Source organism: Carlito syrichta, unplaced genomic scaffold (genome assembly GCF_000164805.1).
Source record: "Carlito syrichta isolate Samal-C Ts95f unplaced genomic scaffold, Tarsius_syrichta-2.0.1 Scaffold315593, whole genome shotgun sequence".
In the NCBI taxonomy this organism is placed as follows: domain Eukaryota; kingdom Metazoa; phylum Chordata; class Mammalia; order Primates; family Tarsiidae; genus Carlito; species Carlito syrichta.
The window spans coordinates 755,952-776,742 of NW_007259689.1; the positions used below are offsets into that span (position 1 = coordinate 755,952).

The 20,791-nt window shown below is 41.0% G+C and overlaps 1 protein-coding gene across 1 annotated transcript in view; it reads left to right on the forward strand.

The window, feature by feature from the left end:
- The window catches only part of ATP8A1 (ATPase phospholipid transporting 8A1), a 221,199-nt gene that overhangs the window by 173,480 nt on the left and 26,928 nt on the right, over positions 1-20,791 (forward strand). The window contains exons 32-34 of the mRNA XM_021706448.1: positions 6,009-6,070; positions 8,525-8,581; positions 9,895-10,002. Of these exons, the coding sequence (XP_021562123.1) occupies positions 6,009-6,070; positions 8,525-8,581; positions 9,895-10,002 (227 nt within the window). The remainder of the gene's footprint in view (positions 1-6,008; positions 6,071-8,524; positions 8,582-9,894; positions 10,003-20,791) is intronic.

The window sequence follows — 20,791 nt, forward strand, 5'->3', positions numbered from 1 at the left end:
TTTCTAAATATGTAATTCACACACCATAAAATCAGCCCTTTTAAAGTGTACGATTCAAGGGTTTTTAGTATGTTAACAGGATAGTGCAAATGCCACCACCATCTAATGCCAGAACAGTCTTATCACTCCAGAAAGAAACCTCATACCCATTGGCAGTCGTGTCCTGTTTCTCCACACCCTCCCTTCAGCCTGTCACTAATTTTTCTGTCTCTGTGGATTTTCCTATTTGGACATTTCATAGGAATGGAAATATATGACATGTGACGTTGATTTATCCCTGTTGCAGCAGGAATCAATACTTCATTTCTTTTTATGGCTGAGTAATATTTCATGATATAGATAAACCACAATTTGTATCCATTCATCAGTTGATGGACATTTGTATTGTTTCCACTTTTTTAGAGCAGTGGAATATTGAAGTCCAGGGTACAATTTAGGATTCCCTGACCTCAGACAAGCTCTCCAGGTAAAATTTATCTTCAAAATGCAAAATCCATATAGATCCAAAAGGTACAGCCTGCCCATTTATTAAACTGCTATTTCAATATTCTGAAAAGAAATTTCACAACAAAAGTTGCTCAAAGCAAAAAGCAATCCAAAACACCTTAGCAATGGCAGGCTTGGAAAGGAACTTCCAAGTAACTCCATCTTCTAGAGAGAAGATCCTCCATCTCTCATCACGTTTCTGCGCCTAAGACGTTCATGGGTTGCTGCCTGCGGAGACTCTGTCTGGCAAAGGCTAGACAATACTTGCTTTCTTCTTTTCTCAAGGGATGAGTGACATCCAGCATAAACTGTGGTTTACAGTTCTGATACTGAGGGTTGGTAGTTGCTGTTTTGCCTCGTTTTTTGTTTTTAAATGAGGACATTTTGGAGTTGTTTTTGTTTTTGTTTTGTCTTTGAAAGGATGGGGTAGTGAAGAAATGGAAGCATGCTATATAATATATGGTTACATATTCATTTATTCCCTTGTCTCAACAGTTCTCGAAGGGAATACCCAAGACATTTTTGGCATCTATAAAGCCAAAATTGCATAGTTTAAAAATGTTTATAGCATTATCAAGCCATTTTTTGTCTCTTGCTGCTAATGCAAAAGCGATGATATGTAAAACTGCTGATGCTTTAGCACCAACAGGGGTACCACCATGCTGGCGATCACATTCTTTCCTGCCATGCACCCAGCTGCACTTAAGAATGTACTTGAAGACACTGTAAATCTAATGCTTGCTGGGCACCGTGGCTCATACCTATAATCCCAGCACTTTGGGAGGCTGAGGTGAGAGGATCACTTGAGCTCAGGAGTTCATGACCAACCTGGGCAACATAACAAGACCTCATCTCTACAAAACATAAAAAAAAGTAGCTAGACGTGGTGATGCACATCTGTAGTCCCTGCTACTCCGGAGGCTGAGGCAGAAGGATCACCTGTGCCCAGGAGGTTGAGGCTACAGTGAGCCGGGATCATGGCTCTGTACTCCAGCACTCTAGCCTGGGCACACAGAGTAAGACCCCAACTCAAAAAACAGGTACACACTTTAATATTCTGTGTGACAAAATGGGAAGTATATATAAAGCACTTCTGCTGCCTACCAAAGTGCAGTGATTGTCTCAAGGAGTAGTACCTTGAGGATTATTTGAATTGTGAACTGACCCAGCTACTTTCATGAGGTAGCAGAATCATGCATGGGTAAAATGTCCATTCAAAGTGCAGTATAGACCAATGTATTTTAATGTAATAAAGTATAAAAATTCATTATTGATAGATTCAGATTCCACACTGGCAACTAACCTTTAAGAAGTATGACCTTGGAAGTCCTAGCCAAAGCAATCAGGCAAGAAAATAATAATAATAATAATAATAATAAAGGTTTCTGAATTGGAAAAGAAGAAATCAAACTATTTCTATATGCCAGCAATATGATCTTATGCCTAGAGAACCCTAAGGACTCTTCCAAATGACTCCTGACTTAATAAATGAATTTGGGAAAGTTTCAGGATACAAAATCAGCACACACTAATCAGTAGCACTGCTAGACACCAGTGGTGACCAAACTGAGAATCAAATCAAGAACTCAGTTCCATTTACAATAGCAGCCAGAAAACTGAAATACATAGGAATATATTTAACCAAGGAGGTGAAAGATCTATACAAGGAGAACTACAAAACTCTGATGAAGGAAATTGCAGAGGACACAAACAAATGGAGAAACGTCCCATGATTATGGGTTGGAAAAATCAACATTATTAAAATGACCTTATTACCCAAAGTAATCTACAGATTCAGTGCAGTCCCTATCAAACTACCAATTCCATTTTTCACTGAATTGGAAAAAGTAATCCTAAGGTTTATATGGAGCCAAAAAGCCGGAATAGCCAAAGCAATCTGACAAAAAGAACAAAGCTGTAGACATCACATTACCTGACTTCAAATTATATTACAAGCCTGTAGCAACCACAACAGCATGGTACTGGTACAAGAGTAGATACATGGACAGATGGAAAATATAGAAAATCCAGAAATAAACCCAAATACCTAAAACCAGCTGATCTTTGATGAAGCAGACAAAAACATACGCTGGGGAAAGGATATTCAAAAATGGTGCTGGGAAGATTGGATAGCTACTTGCAGAAAAATAAACATGATCCCTATCTCTCCCCATGTACAAATACTAACTCAAGATAGATCAAAGACTTAAATGTCTGACCTGAAACCATAAAAAACTTGGAAGAAAACCTAGGAAAAACTCTTATGGACATCAGCCTAGGCAAAGAAGTTATGGCTAAAACCCCAAAAGCAAATGCAACTAAAACAAAAATAAGTGGGACTTAATTAAACTAAAAAGTTTCTACACAGAAAAGAAATAATCAACAGAGCAAATAGGCAACCTACAGGTTGGGAGAAGATATTCGCAAACTATACATATGACAAAGGACTAATATCCAGAATCTACAAAGAACTCAAACAAATCGGCAAGAAAAAAGCAAATAATCCCATTAAAAAGGTGGCAAATGACATGAACAGACATCTTTCAAAAGACAATATACAAATGGCCAAAAACATATGAAAAAATACTCAACACTACTCATAATCAGGGAAATGCAAATTAAAACCACAATGAGATAGCACCTTACACGTGTCTGTGGCCATACCACCCTGAACGTGCCGGATCTCGTCTGACCTCAGAAACTAAGCAGGGTTGCGTTTGGTTAGTGCTTGAATGGGAGATACAACCTTATACCAGTCAGAATGGCCATTAATAGAAAACCAAAAAACAATAGATATGGGTGCAGATGCGGAAAAAAGGGAATGCTTAAACACTGTTGGTGGGAGTGTAAATTAGTACCAGCTCTGTGGAATGCAGTATGGAGATTACTCAGAGAACTGAAGGCAGATCTACCATTTGATCCAGCAATCCCATTACTGGGTATGTACCCTAAGGAACAGAGGTCATTATGTGAAAAAATACACCTGCACCGGCACTTTCATTGCAGCGTAATTCACAATTGCAAAAATGTGGAATCAACTCAAATGCCCATCAACCAATCAGTGGGTAAGGAAAATGTGGTATATATACACTGTGGAGTACTACCCAGCCATGAAAAACGAATGAAATCATGTCCTTTGCAACAACATGGATGGACTCAGAAACAGAAAACCAAGCAACGCATGTTCTCACTCATATGTGGGAGTTAAACGGTCACAAAGATGGAAATAAAAGACACTGGGGACACCAATAAGGAGGGAAGGGAAGGAGGGTCTGGGTTCAAAAACTACCTATGGGGCACAATGTTCACTATCTGGGGACTGGGCCACCTGAGACCCAATCCCTACCACTACACAATATGTCCACAGTATGTCCCCACCACTACACAATATGTCCTTGTAACGAACATACATGTGTACCCCCTGAATCTAAAAACTAAAAATAATTTTTAAAAATAAATTTAGACCGCTTTGAAAATCAGGATGGAGATTTCTCAAAGAACTAAAAGTAGATCTACTATTTGATCCAGCAATCCCACTACTTGGTATCTACCCAAAGGCACAGAGGTCGTTATATAAAAAAGACACCTGTACTCATGTTCCTCACAGCACAATTCACAATTGCAAAGATGTGGAATCAACTTAAATGCCCATCAGCTAATCAGTAGATAATGAAAATATGGTCTGTATATACCATGGAATGCTATTCAGTTGTCAAAAAGAACAAAATAATGTGTTTTGCAGCAACTTGGATGGAATTGGAGAACATCATTCTAAGTGAACAGGAACTGAAACCCAAACACCGCATGTTCTCACTTACAAGTAGGAACTAAACTAAGGATCTGCAAAGGCACAGAGAATGGTATAATGAACACTGCAGACTCAGAAAGAGGAGTGGAGGAATGGGTGGAGGGTCCCAAAATATCACCTATCAGGTACAATTACACAGGTGCGAGTGGTGGTACACTTAACACCCAGACTTCTTTGTCACTCTATGAGGCAACCGTGTAACCAAAAACTATTTGTATCCCCTGAAGTTATTAAAATAAAGAAAAAAAGAAAAACTGCCTCGACCTCTTTAAGAAACTGTTGTTTGGTTTTGATGTTGTATCAAAGAGTATCCACAGTGATGAGGAGAGATGGTTAAGGTCCTCTTCCTTTCTAACTCCATGTCTCTGTGAGACTGGATTCCCCTCATATATTTCAACCAAAACGACATATGAGAATCCAGCTGCCTTCAATTAAGCCAGACATTAAAGGGACTGTAAAAATGTAAAACAATGCCAGTTTTCTCACCCTTTTTCTTGTTTTGGAAAATAGTTAATTTTTCAAAAATCTGTGGTTCATATTACCATGAATTGGGTTTTTATTTTTAGATAAACCAATATATTTTTTAAATTTTTCTGTTTCATGCTAATTTGATAAATATTGACAGATATAAACCACATAAACAAAAGCCTTGGGGAGATCCTCAATGATTTTTCTTGGTTAAAGGGTCTAGAGACCAGAAAGTATACAAATGAGCTATTTTCCTGAGTTATTCAAATTCTAAACGTGCCTTGCACCAGACATTGGGCTTGGTACTTTAGAGATGCAACCTCATTTGAGCCTCAAAACCCCTCCAGGATAAGTAGCTTCAGTACTTCTTTGGAGTGAAGAAATTAAATCCCATGTGAATTGATTGTAAATAGCTCAAGATGGCACAACTGGTACCAGAACTAAGCCTGCTGAGTGTCTCCACAGCCCCCCAGCACTCCCTTGCTTGCTTCTAACCCATTTCACCCTCACACGTTGAGGAAATGTTGTTGAATAGGCCCACAGATAAAATATTGGATTACATGCCTATGAATTTTATTGTTTTCAATGTTATTGATTTAATTATTCAACTGGCTTTTTTTTTTTTTTACTTTCATTCATTATTGTCCGTCATGGTCATTTTTGTTCATCAGTCACCCCTTCCTTCATCCAAAGCCACGTTTGTTAGACATTGCTAGAATAACAAAACACTTTGAAATATACCCCTAAATTCAGGCAGGTCCTCCACGAGCCAGGTGCCTAGAATCATATGGGTGCTCCGGGCCGTCAGAGAGTTGTCATCATGAATCTTTTCTGGCCCACTGCCAACAACTTTATTGAGAGGTAGCACGAGGGTTCCCTGTGACCCTCCATGGTGTTCACAAAGTTTTTATTAAGGTCCAGCATGCCTTCTCCTACTTTGCTTGAACAACATTTGATTTTCTGTTTTTATTTTTAATCTGGTAAACCCTGAGAATTGCTTAACATCAAATTCCTTCCTCAGTGTTGGTTCTTGGAAACTTGTTTTTAATTTGAGGCCTATCTTTCTAGCAGCTTTGTTAGCCTTCTTTTTTTGTTTTTGTTTTTGTTTTTGTTTTTGTTTTAGTTAACCTCATTTCTGGCTTCCTTTTATGTTCTTCGATTCCTTCTGAATTGGTTTAACTTTAAAAGGACTCTGAAAACATTTCGCTTTCCTTTCTAACAGTGTGCCTATCTTCTCTCCATACAGGTACTGTGTTTGGGAATGGGAAGACCTCAGATTACCTGCTGCTGGGAAACTTTGTCTACACAGTGAGTAGGAGATATGTGCCTCATCTGCATATAATAGCCAAGTCTTTCACCTGTGCTTATTGTATTTTTAAATTTGGATTTGTACATTTCTGGATATAAGGGTTGTGTATATTTCCTTTAAAAATGAAATAAGATTTTTGGCTGTTAGGAGATTATATTAGGATTTTAAAATACCATTCAGGCTCATGACTTTAAAGGACTTCGGTCATTATTTCCTTTTTGCTCTTATTCCCTTTTGTTCTTCCTTTTCTCTTTCTCCTACATCTTACTTGAGCACTACTGTTAATATTTACTTGCTCTCCTAAATTTATGGCCAATATTACCAAGCGGTTCCTGGTGGCAACCCATAATTATTCTGGAGACTCGTGTTAATAATTAATGCGAGAGAGAAATTCCTGGGCTGTGGGAGCATTTCACCCACCCCCTGTGTGTAAGTCACTGCACTGAGCACTGTACATGGTGCACTGGTGAGTCCAAGCTCTCCTTGCTGCCGCTAAAGAGCTGGAAAATGTTTTTAAGCCATTTTCCCTTAAAAGTCAAAACTACTTGAATGTGAGTGTATGAGGTTGCACAACTGGTATCTGATAAAAAGTGTGCTCCAACCTTCAACTCTGAAGTCTCCTGCTTCTACCCCTGGGCCTCACTCCTCGGCCTCTGTATGGAGAAAACCTGCTGTTCTAGATACTAAGTAGCAGTTGAGTAGCCAACTCTGCTGATAACAGAACTGTACTATATCAAGTTGAAATATCAAGGGTTCAAATAGCTGAAGGATAGGAATCAAAGACCATTCCATAACAGAGACATTGAGGCTTCAGGGATTCCAGGGGTCTCCCTTTGGTTGCCATCAACCCATTGAAGTAGCAAAAGAAAATCAAAAATACATTTGAGGGGCCAGTGGCTTGTTCTCACACAACATGAATGTGAAAACAGAAATAAGTAAATACTTAAGGTAAAATAAATCAGAGTATCCGTCATGAATGTCTCCTAGGACACTTTAAAGTACCCAGGTCTCAGGAGGGTGCTTTTTAAAAAAAAATTTTGTCAACAGTAACTCTTATTTTAGAATTTTTTGATGTAATTTAATTAATACTTACTTTTTAATGAGAGCTTTATTTCTGAAAATGTTAAACCTAAGTTGCCGTTCGTTATTCTGCTGTGAATGCTCCACTGTTGTACTTTAACTAGAAAGTGTCTAAGCACATACTGTGTACAACCCCTTAATGTGCCTAAAAACAGGACTGGGCACTTCAGGCATGTATTGGTCATCATTGCTAGGCAAACCGCATGCTTCCATCACCCTGGCTACCAAAACTGCTCAGGGATCCCTTGACTACTAACAATATTTAAAATGTCATTATTAGTTATAAATAGGCCAAGATAGACAATATTCTATGCTAAGCACTGTTCTGAGTGGTTTTATATTTCGTGTTTTATTCCCCAAAAAACCAAACTCTGTGAGGTATGTAGCTTTACCAGCTCAGTTTCCAGCTCAGACGCAGAGATGTGCAGCAGTCTACCTTGTTCTTAACCACAACGGCAAATAAGTGATAGAGTCTAGGGCACAGATAGTCTGACCCCAGGGCAAGGGCATTTTACCATTATGCTGACAGAGCAATTGATCCAACCCCAGCTCCCTTGTTTCAGAATTACTAGCATAGGCACCACCATGGGTGCATACAGTAAGTCCCCTACATACAAACCTTCAAGTTGCAAACACTCAAAGATGTAAACATGCATATTTGTGTGTCCCATCACATAAGCTACCTTACATGTCTGGTGTATATTGTCACATGCGTGTGTCCTCTACAAGTGGTTGTGCTTTTGTGTACTTTGCTTTACAGGATTATATAGAGTGCAGTAGTACAGTATCTTTATTTCAAGCCTAAAGTGTCCAGAAGCAAACATCAAAGTAGCCGTGATTGAGCTGGTACTCCATTGTGTTAGTTGGGTACCTAGGCTAACTCTGTTGAACTTGGGGATAAATTGGACTTATGAACGTACTTTCATAATAGAACTTGTTGGATTGTAGGGGACTAACTATATCTAATTATTTTTATAATTTATCTTCAAAATTCAGAAAGTTGGGCTTTGAGTATGCAAGGTGACTTGAAATAAAGGTAAAGCAATGTTGAAAGCCCAAATTAACACAGACATGAGCTCTCTGTCACTGTTCATGAGTGGCAAGCAAGAAAACATGTCCTGAGAAGCTCATGGGTGGATGGTCAGGCTGTACAGGTGAGGGGAGGTGGGAAAGAGCAGCAGTTTGATGCTGCAGTGGCCGGTCTCACTTGTCCCAGTCCTACTGATGACCACCTAGCTAATGCACCACAGCAAACCGTCAACAGGTCCCATGGTTTCATTCAAAGATGTCTGTTCTGCATAAATCTCACTTTTAGTCATTTGATGCGCTATCAGATTGACAATAGCAAATAATATTTTCCCCTTCCGTTTTAGTTTGTGGTGATAACTGTGTGTTTAAAAGCTGGATTGGAGACATCATACTGGACATGGGTAAGAATATCTCTAATCACAAACAAGAAATGTCACATTCGTTTATGTGTCGTCTCTAATTTGGGGGTTGTTTTTCATTCTAACTTCATATCTCTTTATTCTAGACTGCAGGTTGTTCATTGTGGGGTATCAAATGGTAGGTTGAAGAGCTGGGAGTTTTAGTTAGGAAACACCAAGTTAAACAAATAACTTTATTAGCACAAGATTTCTCAGAGCCTTTAATATCTTATGGTATATTGTGAGTATCCCAGGAAGTGAGGAGACTGTCAAACTTATTTGACTACAAATCTTTTCTTAGCAGTGTCACAAGATTAGCATTTTGCAGGAAACCCATTGGAAAATTATTCTGAAGACTAGTAGTATTAATGAAAGATTTGTCCTCAGACATTTTGTAAATACCCAGTCTGGATAAAATAAATTTCATTTTAAATGCATTAGTTGTGCAGTCTATCCACATCTAGGTAGAGACCCAGTAAACAAAGAGGAATTAAAGTGTAGTGTTCAAAGGAAAGACTGGCACAAGAAATTTGAATTTGACATTCATTGGCATACAGATAATATTCTCACAAGTGTCTAACAACATTCAGCAAGAGCATGCAGAGCAAAAGTAAGGGACGCTTAAAGATGGTGGGGGATTAAAAAAAGATAAGACTAAGGAGAAAACCACCAAAGGAGATTGTTATGTGGTGGGCAGGTCTGTGCACACCCACCCCTGAAGTCTGAGGGTTCTGAGAGGCTGAGGAAGGAGGCTGGCATACCCAGTTTCTCAAAAAGAAACATTTAATCACAAGCCACGTCTGGGTCTTGGGTGGTGGTAAGAGAAGACGGCAGACTGCCCACACGATGAACCCCTAGATCCAGGACTTCTGTACTATAGGGAGAGGATGATTCAGAAGGGATATGTAGAGCATCTGAGGTATGATGACATCAAGGTTGTTTGACCTAAGGATAGGATTTATAGTACCTGCTGTTACACAAGGAACGATAGATACCTGGGTTATCCTGGAGGTCTTAGCAGAACTGGGTTAGTCAGAAGTCAACATGGCAGATTAGCATCCAAGATTGAATTGCTTTAGCCTTCAGAGAGAAGGAACAATTAGCTCTAAATTCCAGCACCACAAGCATCATAACTGTTGTAGAAAAGATTAATAATTAATGAGAGGTCCAATGAAACACACATACACATTTATGTAGAAATTCCTACAGATAGTATTTTTGTGGATGTTATAAAAAATTAATAAGGGAAATTGTGAAAATGTTTGTGCACTCGGTCTACCTAAACATTGTTTGACTCGGATTTCCTTGCTTCACAGTTCAGCCACATAGCGATATGGGGCAGCATCGCACTCTGGGTGGTGTTTTTTGGAATCTACTCATCTCTGTGGCCTGCTGTTCCAATGGCCCCTGATATGTCGGGAGAGGTAATGTGTGCTCATAATTCACTATCCAACCAAACCTCACAAATTGGTATTCATTAATGAACTTTCATCATTTAGCATGACCTTCCATTTTGTTGATTTATATTAAAATAGTATTCGGCCATTTAAAAGCTATTTTGAAATTCCATCGTTGTGAGTGATAAATCTTCAGAGAATGTTTTAAACTTGAACATTTTACTTAAATCTGACTTATCCTTTCATAAACATAGCTGAGACAATAAAATATGGTTGTTGGGAGCTTGACTCTTGTTAAGAATATCCATATAGAGGATGCCATTTTTAAATGTGACCATAAATCCACACATACATTTTGGATAAGCGATTCGGGGAATGGTGAGTTTCTGTCTTTGGGACGGCCTGTCATTTCTTCTGTTATCTCTTATTCTAAAGAGATGTCTGCTGTCACTAGATTAAATGCACTTTTTCAGTTGTCTTAATGACATCAGTTTGGTTTTCATTTTGAAAGAATTAGGACATCTGACATTTCAGCCTTATCATAGTTCATTTTCAATTCTGTCTTTCAGTTTCTTGTTGCCCTGGTAGGAATTGAGTTATTAGGTGTTCATGAGTGAGTGTCAAAAGATCTCCTTCCCTTCAGAAGAGATTCCAGCAGTAGGAGGGTTTATGATTTCAATTGCAGGAAATTTGACATAAAATGTATAAAAGAAAATGTGGAAAACATTTTGGGATTTCCTGTGACCTCACAGTAACTTGCAAATCAAGGTAATGTGAGCTCCATCACAGTACATTGTTTCACCGCAGTCTCAGGAACGCTTTCCAGTGGTTTCCATGTACTTGTTGCCTCTAAGTACTGCCTGAGAGTACCTTTCACGCTTGACAGTCTGGTTTCCAGATCATTTTCATGAAATTTTATCTGACAGCATCCTGCTTTTTATAAATTAGCAGAATGAGACACATTAAAAAAAGTTCGTGGTTAAATTTATTAGAGAGAGGCATCATATATTATTCCAGAAAACCAGACCTATTAAGGAGCGTGAACCAAAAGTGAAGGCTTCTTTTGAAACATATACTGTGAACCCTAAAAAATTGACAGCATGTATTTCAAGGAGGACAGAGAGGAAGCTGTTAGCATATCTCCTTCTTAGCTGGGCTTCTAAGTCCCCTTTTCCTGAAGAAATAACATCAAATATGCCAGGGGTGCTGAAAAAAATGTATATACACTTTAAGAGATATAATCTATGTATTACTTTTAGTTCACTGTCAGCAGAAGCATCTGGAAACTGATGGTAACTACTTTGAGCACCTCTTGTAAATGCAGAAGTCATATATGACCTGTATTCATCTTTTGTTATCAGTATATATTGAGAACTGCAATTTTAGTACAGTTTTTTCCTTTCTTAAAATGTGTATCCATTTTCTGGCACCCTCTGTATTTATATCACATACAGCTGATGATGACATTGGGAAAATCTAATTCTGTTATTTGTTTTTACTTGATGTGCTCTGTCAGATTAGGCCTGCTTGAGCCTGAGGTCAATTCTAACCTAATATCTTTCTCATTAGACATAAGTCTTTGCCTTGTTTTATCTCATTTCTGAATGTTTGTTTTATTTTCAAAATGAATAACACAAAAGATTTTGAGACCCAGACCATTTAAGCAACTGTGGCCCAGAGGTTTGATGACAAGAGCTGAGTTTTTGACCACCTACGTCTAGAACAAGTGTGAAGTTTGACTGGCTTTTCGCCAACCAAGTATAATTCTACCCTTGCCTGTAGAATTCCCAGCATTGCCCAAATACAAAACTTAATATGGTCTCTGGAGACTTGCGGTGATGCTGTGTTTAATTCAAAGTGAAATGAATGTCACGGCTCCATCATGTTTCCGTGCACTCTGTGTACAGTGGGAAGTGCTAACAGGGTTCTTTCTCTTGTTGTTTTATTACTACTGCTACTTTGAAAATAGTGTTTAAATAGCTGGTGCGCCTTTGGAAATAAGAAGAATGGACTAAGTCAACTATAGGCTTTACTAGCTAGTCCAACATCATAGGTCTGTTTTTTGTATTCAAAGAGGAAAATACTTTAAATTCATGAAGTACATGCTTGCAAAGCATTTTGGTGGGTGTGAGGTGTGTGTGTGTGTGTGTGTGGGGTTCTGTAATTGAGCCTTATAACAACTCCACAATAAAGGTATGATAAAATCACTCAAATTCTCAAGGATAGATCATCTCTACCTACTGTTTCATGAGCAGTAGAGTAATAGGGCCCCCAAAATATAGCTAACCTCAATTTTTAACATTTTTATTATAGGTATAGAGTCACTATTTATGCTATGTTACAATCCAGTTAATTTCAGAAAGAAATAACTACTATTTAGTTGACATTTCTCTAATCTTAAAATTCTGTATCTCAGTCAAGAATGTAGCCAAATACATACATATATCTACATACAAACATACATAAATGTGAAAAATTCATTTATGTGCCAGTGTTTATAGTTGGATGTATATATGTAAAACGGGACAGTCACCTTAAAATAAAGTTTATTCATCTGTTAACTTCCATAGCAATACTTGATTGCAATCTATTATCCAATATGGATATTGTTATATATGACCTATAGTAATATGTTATTGTAAGTAACACCAGCATAAGTATAAATATTAGCAACTGCTGACTTGACATGTTTTCTGTAATCCACATAATGAAACACTGCCCAGGGCAGCCCCTAGAACTTGAGGCTACCCTGCAGGACTCCAAATGTGTAGGAAACTTTCTGTCACCACCGCTAACAGGATAATAAGTATCTAATCCAAAGACCATACCCCCAGGAACACAGTTTTTTTGCTGTGTTGATTTGGCAGCAATTCCTTCCAAAACTAAATAATTGACTAATTATGTACACAAGAATGTTTTGGTTGCTTAAAAGCTGAAGAAAAAAGCTTGGTACAACCTAGAGGTGGAATAAACTGAAAATAGCAGCCCTGTTCTGCTCTGTGCTAGTTTAGGAAGTATTCTGAAGAAGGTGGTAATATGTGGTTCTAAAGGGGCATTGAGGCTGGGTGTGGTGGTTCATACTTATAATTCCAGCACTTTGGGAGTCCAAGGTGGGAAGATGGTTTGAGGCCAAGAGTTCAAGACCAGCTTGAACAACATAGTGAGACCCAGTCTCTACAAGAATTTTTTTTTTAATTAGCCGAGCATGGTGGAGTGCACCAATAGCCCCAGCTACTTAGGTTGCTGAGGCGGGAGGATCTCTTGAGCCCAGAAGTTCAAGGCTACAGTGAGCTGTGATCATTCCACTGCACTTCAGCCTGAGTGACAGAGTGAGACCCTGTCTCTAAAAAAATAAACAATAAAATAAAGGAATTCTGACTGAATAGGGGAGCTCTTTAAAAAGGCAACCAAGGTCTGAGAAGGATAATGACACCCATAATGCTTAATGGATATTGAATACTTACTTTAGTTCTCTAAGTACTTTATATAAATTCATTCAATCAACTCAGCCACTATGGAAATTCTTCTGTCAGGAACTGTTCTAGATGCTGTAGACTCAGTACAGAATGAAACAGAACAAAAATCCATGCTCTCCTGTAGCTCACTTTTCTAGCAGGAGGGGACAGACCATAAATAAACTAAGTAATGAAATATAAAGGTGAATTTAAGTGTGCTGTAGAGAAAACAGGCAAGGGGAGCCAAGCGCCACCTTTTCTGTTGTGTTTCTGTAGAACCTGTGGCTTTTATTCATGGTCAGATAAAAAGCTATTGGAGGGGCCTGAGAGGGAAGTGTCTCGACCTGACACAGCAGGTCTCTGTTGTGTTGCAAACCACTTAGGAGGCTGTTCCGATAAACCAGGGAAGTAGTATGTTAGGGCTGGTGGCAGCAGTGGCGAAAAGTCGTCGGATTCTGGGTATCGTTTAATGGTAGAGCCAGTCGGATTTGCTGGCAGGCTGGATGTGAGAGGTGAGAGGAGAAATCAGCGCACAAGCCATTGTGTTTGCCTTGAACATCACAAGCTTGTGCTTGTCACCAACTCCCATTATCCTCACAGCAGATTGGTTGCTAGAATAGTCATTTTACAGATGAGGACATAGAGACACCGAGAAATTCTGTACCTTGTCTGACATCCCACTCATAGTGGCAGGATAAGATTTAGACCTAGATGTCTGGTCCCCCAGTCTGCTACCTGAAACACTGTTTCAGGCTGCTTCTCTGATCCTGGTTACTCAGAGGAATCCATAGTACTGGATCTGGAAATCAGAAATCTGCAGGGACCCTCACTCAGGGCAGGCATTTCAAGGGTTTGTACAGAAAAGGAGATCCCTGTGTTCTGTTTCCCCAAGAGCACGACCTCTTCCCCGTCTCTCCTCTGTCCTCCTTTTCCTCTCTGTGGACACTGCAGTGACCTTGCTCTTCCTCCATCCTCCTCCACATCCTTGCTACCCAAACTCCCCCCAAATGCTAAAACCCCTTCTAGAGGAACTGCTGCCCCTTCCTTTCTTCATTCATTCACCCAGACCTTGTGCCATGGGGGCGCCTAGTGTCCCTGAGTGTTAAATGACAGGTTTCTCCTTGTTTTGTTTTGAATCAGAGTCTCACTCTGTCGCCCAAGCTGGAGTGCAGTGGCATGATCACAGCTCACTGCAGCCTCAACCTCCCAGGCGTAGGTGATCCTTCCACCTCAGCCTTCCAAGTAGTGCCTGGCTAATTTTTTTATTTATTGTAGATATGAGGTCTCGCCAAGTTGCCCAGGCTGGTCTCAAACTCCTGGGCTCAGGTAATCCTCTCTCCTCCACCTCCCCAAGTGCTAGAATTACAGGGGTGAGCCACCACCCAGAAAATCACAGTTAAATAAGATTTTTTTTTGCTTGCTTCTCTATTTTACACAAATGAGGAACAACAGGGTAGAGCAGGGATCCCCAACCCCCAGGCCACAGACCAGTACCAGTCTATGGCCTGTTAGGAACCAGGTGGCACAGCAGGATATGAGTGGCGGGCAAGTGGAGCTCCATCTTCTGTCAGATCAGCAGTGGCATTAGATTCTCCTAGGAGCGCAGACCCTACTGTAAACTGCACTTGGAGGGATCTAGGTTGCAAGCTCCTTATGAGAATTGAATGCCTGATAATACTCCCCCCGTCCCCATCCGTGAATAAACTGCCTTCCACAAAACTGGTCTCTGATGCCAAAAAGATTGGGGACCACTGTAGAGGTTACAGAGAAGCAGATTTCAGTGCAGAGAAGTATACCTTTCCAACATGTGCAGATTTCCAGCAGCAACACAGGATGCTGGTCTCACCTAACCCACCCTTCCAGGGCCAGCAGCATGGAGCTTGCAGCCACTGTGGATACTTGGGCAGTGCCTTATGCACCCTGCACCTCCAAGGCAGTCTCCCAGTTCCTGAGGTGGAGACTCATATGCGTCTCTTTTCTGTGTTCTCTTCAGAGAGACATTTTAAATGTTGAGAGGACACAAACTCATTTGCTCTAGTCAACACTATCTCAGGGTGCAAATTATACAACTGGGGCAGCTTCCAGGGAGAGGTCTCATGCTTCCAACCTCAGCTTGGTGTACATCCTCACATAGATCAGGAGTTGAGAGTCACTCCCATTTTGCACTCATCTTTGCAGCCCCCATGGGAAGACAGAGCCATGTGTAGAAGGAAAACCAGACGTGTAGAAAGAAAATCCTTGTTCACAGAGAGGGAGAGGGAGGGGAACTGGCATTGATGTGCACCTACTGTGTGTGCCGGGCACTACATTGGATGCCAATCAGTCCTTGTTTTGGTTAAATTCATGTTGCAAACCTTCATTGTAAGCAGAGAACTAACCAACCACCTGGAAGAGTCAATCCAAGGCCTTCTTTATGGGTCTCTCTGGTTCCCTCTAACATCCTGAGGAATTCAGGACCTTCTGTTTCAGGTCCATTGCCATTCTTCACTCTCAGGTGGGAATTCACTTGGTCTGCTTTTCCTCAACTTTTTCCAGGGTCCTGAACAGTCTCCGTAAGTTAGCCAGATATAAAAGTTCTTAAAGTGCTAGATTTTTAATTTCCTTTTTTTTTTTTTTTCGTTTTGTTTTGAGTCAGTCTCTCACTCTGTTGCCCAGGCTAGAGTGCAATGGCACAATCACAGCTTACTTACTGCAGCTTCAACCTCCTGGGCTCAGATGATCCTTCTTTCTCAGCCTCCCAAGTAGCCGGGACAACAGTCATGCACCACCACGCCTGGCTAACTTTTTTGTAGGGATGAGATCTTGCTGTGTTTCCCAGTATTTTATTTTATTTTATTTCATTTCATTTTATTCTATTTTTTGAGTTGGGGTCTCACTCTGTCACGCAGGCTGGAGTGCAGTGGTGCGCTCATGGCTCACTATAGCCTCAACCTTCTGGACTCAGGTGATCTTTATACCTCAGCCTCCCAAGTAGCCGGGGCTACAGGCACATGCCACCACACCTGGCTGAACTTTTTCTATTTTTTGTGTAGGGACAAGGTCTCACTGTGTTGCCCAGGCTGGTCTTGAACCCCTGGGCTTAGGCAGTCCTCCCACCTCAGCCTCCCACAGTGCTGGGATTACAAGTGTGAGCCACTATGCCAGCCTTAGTTTCCCTTTTTTTAACTCCCACAACTCCCTCAACTCCATTTATAGAAATTCCATCTCAGTTCATATTCTAGTCTCTTGCCTTTGCTCATGGTGATATTAGCATAAATAATACACACTTCAGTTTTTTTTAAGTATAGAATAGAAAGCCCTGTCATCCTACACTATCAGAGAATGCATGGTTGCCATCAGCTAGAAGAGGGCCAGTCACCATTAGAAGTATCTTTCGTGTGCTTGCTCGCGTGATAGTCACAGCAACTCTACAAGGAGGTCCTATTAGACATTGGACAGACACAAGGTGGTTATATCACTTTCTCAGGGTCACACAGCTCCGGAGTACCTGAGCTGCAGTTTGAACCCAGCTTCACCACCATACGTGCTGCTGTCTGTTTCTTTTCCACCTCTCTCTCATCTGTTCTTCCTCCAGGCCTTCTCAATTTGAATGCATAAAGCTCTCTCTCTCTCAGTGTCAGTGCCACTGATCAAAGGGCTACCTTCCATCCACTCAGTAAACTAAGCAGTCATCATGTGCACATAATATTTCCGCCTTCAGCCGTCCCTAGCTGCCTTTGTCACGGCCAGGGGGTTCTTTTCACACTGTCAAATAGCTCTTCCTGTTCGCTTCAGCTCATTTTGCAAGTCTTGAAGTCACCAGCGAGCAACTTTCCAAACATCTCATAGAGGAGCGCAGCCTTCAGTTACTCCCGTCCCAGCCAAGAGTCGGCTGTTCTCCGTTGGTGGGCAGGGTGTTCCCACGGGGGAAACTTCCCTCCTCTGGATAGTTTTGAGCTTTGTTTTCGTTACAGTAATTCCACATCTCTGCCTGTGTTAATGATTCAAATGACAATGATTAACAAGGACCCCAGTCCCACCGATTACTGAAATATGTAAACCGCTCAGAAGGAATTATGACATCAGGCGCACTGGGAAGTGGATGATCCAGAGATAGACAATTGGAAAATACAACAATAAGAAATCATTTAGGAAGGGAAAATAAAGAAAGAGAAATTAGTGTGACGAACTTGGCTGTGACTTTAAATATGTCGCTGTCTTCCTCCTCTCTCACAAATATGTTTGTGATTTAAGAGAAGGACTTTTTTTTTTCAGACCTGACTTGTATTTTTTCACACCAGTACAACAATTTATGGGGCAAGGTAAGCCCTGGGGGAAAGTGCTATGTTATATAAACATATGTTGGCCGGCTTTTCTGCCTTGTCTAAATGCTATTACTGGGCATATCTTGAATTTCAAGAAGAAAATATGTTAGCCCATCTGATTAGTCAACCAGATTAAAAAATAAAAAAACTAGCTACATCAAGGATCATTTCATATCGGGATGAATACCAGAAGCTTCGTATCAGCAAAACTTTTAAATTTATGGTGGCTTTGCAGACAGGCACTGTAAACTCCGCTGAGCGCCATCTGTTTCTGCTCGCCCTGGCCTACGGGATCTATAAAACTACTGAAGGAAATTGGAGTGAAGGAACGAGCATGTGTTTTACAGAATTTCAGATCTCTTGATTGAGGTTTGTAAAGGCTTTCTGGAAAACAATAAAAATCTTTGTTGGACCCTTTGCTGTCACCTCTGTAGGAAAGGTATTAATAAACTGCATTAGTGATACGATTTTCCTAAATGGTGCTGTGGCCTATTTTACCCAACATAATAAGTTGCTTTTCATAGGAGGAATTTCCTGGTTAAAATAGTCCTTATTCATCTATCAGCTTTTAATTACCTAGATAGCATGTCATAATGTATCGGTCATGAGACCAGCCCCTGTTAATGGGGTGGGGCCATGTTGTGACATGGTGGAGTTTCAGCCAAGTTGCCTGGAGGGAACCAAGACCCAGAACTCTGTCAGATGTTCTCCAGTGAGCCAACGAGCGTGAGCTCATCCAGTAAAACAGGAGAGCCGTTGGTCACCACCCTCCTGCCCCTGACAGTGTAAGACAGGAAGAACTTCCCAGCTCTGGAGGCAGCCAGCCAAGAGTCACTTCAAGCCCATTTTGTAAAAAGAAACGTTGATAGGGAGAGGGAGATGTGGACATGACAAAGGCAATCGTGAATCAAGACATTTGCACCCTTTTTTTTATACTTAAATTTTTTTAAAAATCGAGATCTCCCTCTTTCGCTTAGGCTGGGGTGTAGTGATGGGATCATAGCTCACTGCAGCCTCAAACTCCTGAGCTCAAGCAATCCTCCTACCTCAGCCTCCCAAGTAGCTGGGACTGTAGGCACATGCCACCACACCCAGCTAATTTATTTTTTTTTTTTTTTTTTTTTTTTAGAGACAAGGGGGTTGGGGGAGTCTCGCTATGTTGCCCAGGCTGGTCTTGAACTCCTGGCCTGAATCAGTCCTCCTGCCTCTACCTCCCAAAGTACTGGGATTATAGGCCTGAGCTACCACGCCCAGCCAATTTTCATTAGAGCTCTCTTCTAGTGTCATTACAAGGCTGGTATTGTGTTTTTTAGACGCGGCACCTTCTCCTACCCTATATAGCAAATGTAAACTGAGAGCCTGATACGTACCAGACTCCATGTCTGGGGGATTCAAAGATGAGCAGGATTGGTCTTTGCCCTTAAGGACCTCATTGCTGGTGGTGAGACATTGGTGTCGTGGACATGAGAGATGCTGCAGTGTACCTAGGTGAGAGCAGCAAGCAAGATGTGAGAGCTGGACGCAACCGCCTTTGGCATGGCAGACCATCAGTTCCGCTCCAGTTCATTCCCGCATTCGTTCATTCCACACATATGTGCTGGGGGCCTCATCGGTGCCAGACACTGTCCCTAGATAACAGGTTAATGAGCAGAATCCCCTTTGCAACTCAGCCTGGGGGTCAGTCACTAAACCAGCCAGCAAATGCCTGCATGACAAGTGAGTGAAGGTAACTTCACAAGGTGATAGTGATAGAGGAACACAGGGGGACATGGAGGACAGGACCATGATGGGGCTTCAGGAAGGCCTTTTGGACTTTGGGACAGTTGAGCTGAAACTCGACGCGAGAGGTATGTGCTGTGTGAAGAAGAGCGTTTCAGGCTCATGGAAAGCAGGTGCCCATGCTATAGAGCAGGACAAGCCTTAGGTCAGTAAGGCTGGAGCAGGGGTGGGTGAGAGCTCTGTAAGAAAGGTCAGTGAAGGAGCAGAGGGCAGAGCCCCCTCCAGATGCAATGTTCTAGCTCGTCAGCCACCACAGCTTGTGTCTGAATGACGAGCCAAGTATTCTTAGAAATATTCATGGGAGAAACCACGAGTGTCACCATGCTATCTGTTTCAAGAGAGCTCACAAGAGAGCTCCATCATACAGTACGATAAAGGGATCATGGATGTGAGGTCTAAAGCCACCCTGTTCTGAGCTATCCCTTAAACTCCTAGCATGTATCATCCAAAACAAGTTATTTTATGGCATCTTTTCCTGTTGTTTTTTTGTTAAAGGTAACTGAGGATTAAACAAGAGAGAAACTTATCTCTTTCTTATGTAAAAGAACTCGGATGGGAAACAGGCAGCCCAGGACTGGGGTGGCAGCTGTATAGACCTCAGAGATTCAGTTTCCTCTGTCGTGCTACACTGCCAACCTTGGTGTATTTCCTCATATTCTAAAGTGGCTGCCTAAGCTGTAGCCATTTTACCAACATTCCAACCAGCCAAAGAGGGAAGAAGGACTAGCTCTTCCTATTTACAGCTCCTTCCTAGACATAACCAATACTTTTCCACTTAAATCTCATTGGCCAAAAGCAAATCTCACAGCCACAGTTGGCTGCAGCAAGAGCCAGAGGGATGTAGTCTCTGAGTCCGAGGAAGAGGTGTCCAGCCAAGGAGCAAAGTGATTGCATCTAAAGAAAATTAAGAAATGGGACAGTCTGGGGGGAGGCGGGCAACTAAAAGTCTCAGCTGTGGAAGCCAGTTTTTCTACATAAGCCATACATCAGATTTTATATTTTTTTGGTACATAAATGTTTTTTGAATTTGTGAGTTTAAAAAATCATTTTCTATACCCTTGAAATATATCTCATTGTGTTTTACAGACTGAATTATGTGTCATCAAATAATTGATGCCTTATGTGATGGTTTTTTAAAAGTTTTTTTTAAAGATAAAATTCAGGGCCATCACAAAATCATAAGAGCCTGTAAGAGCAGTGCAATAAGTAAAAATACTGAGCATTGACATAATGTACCGTGTCTTAGACAACTTCCACAGTGACACCATAACATTTGAA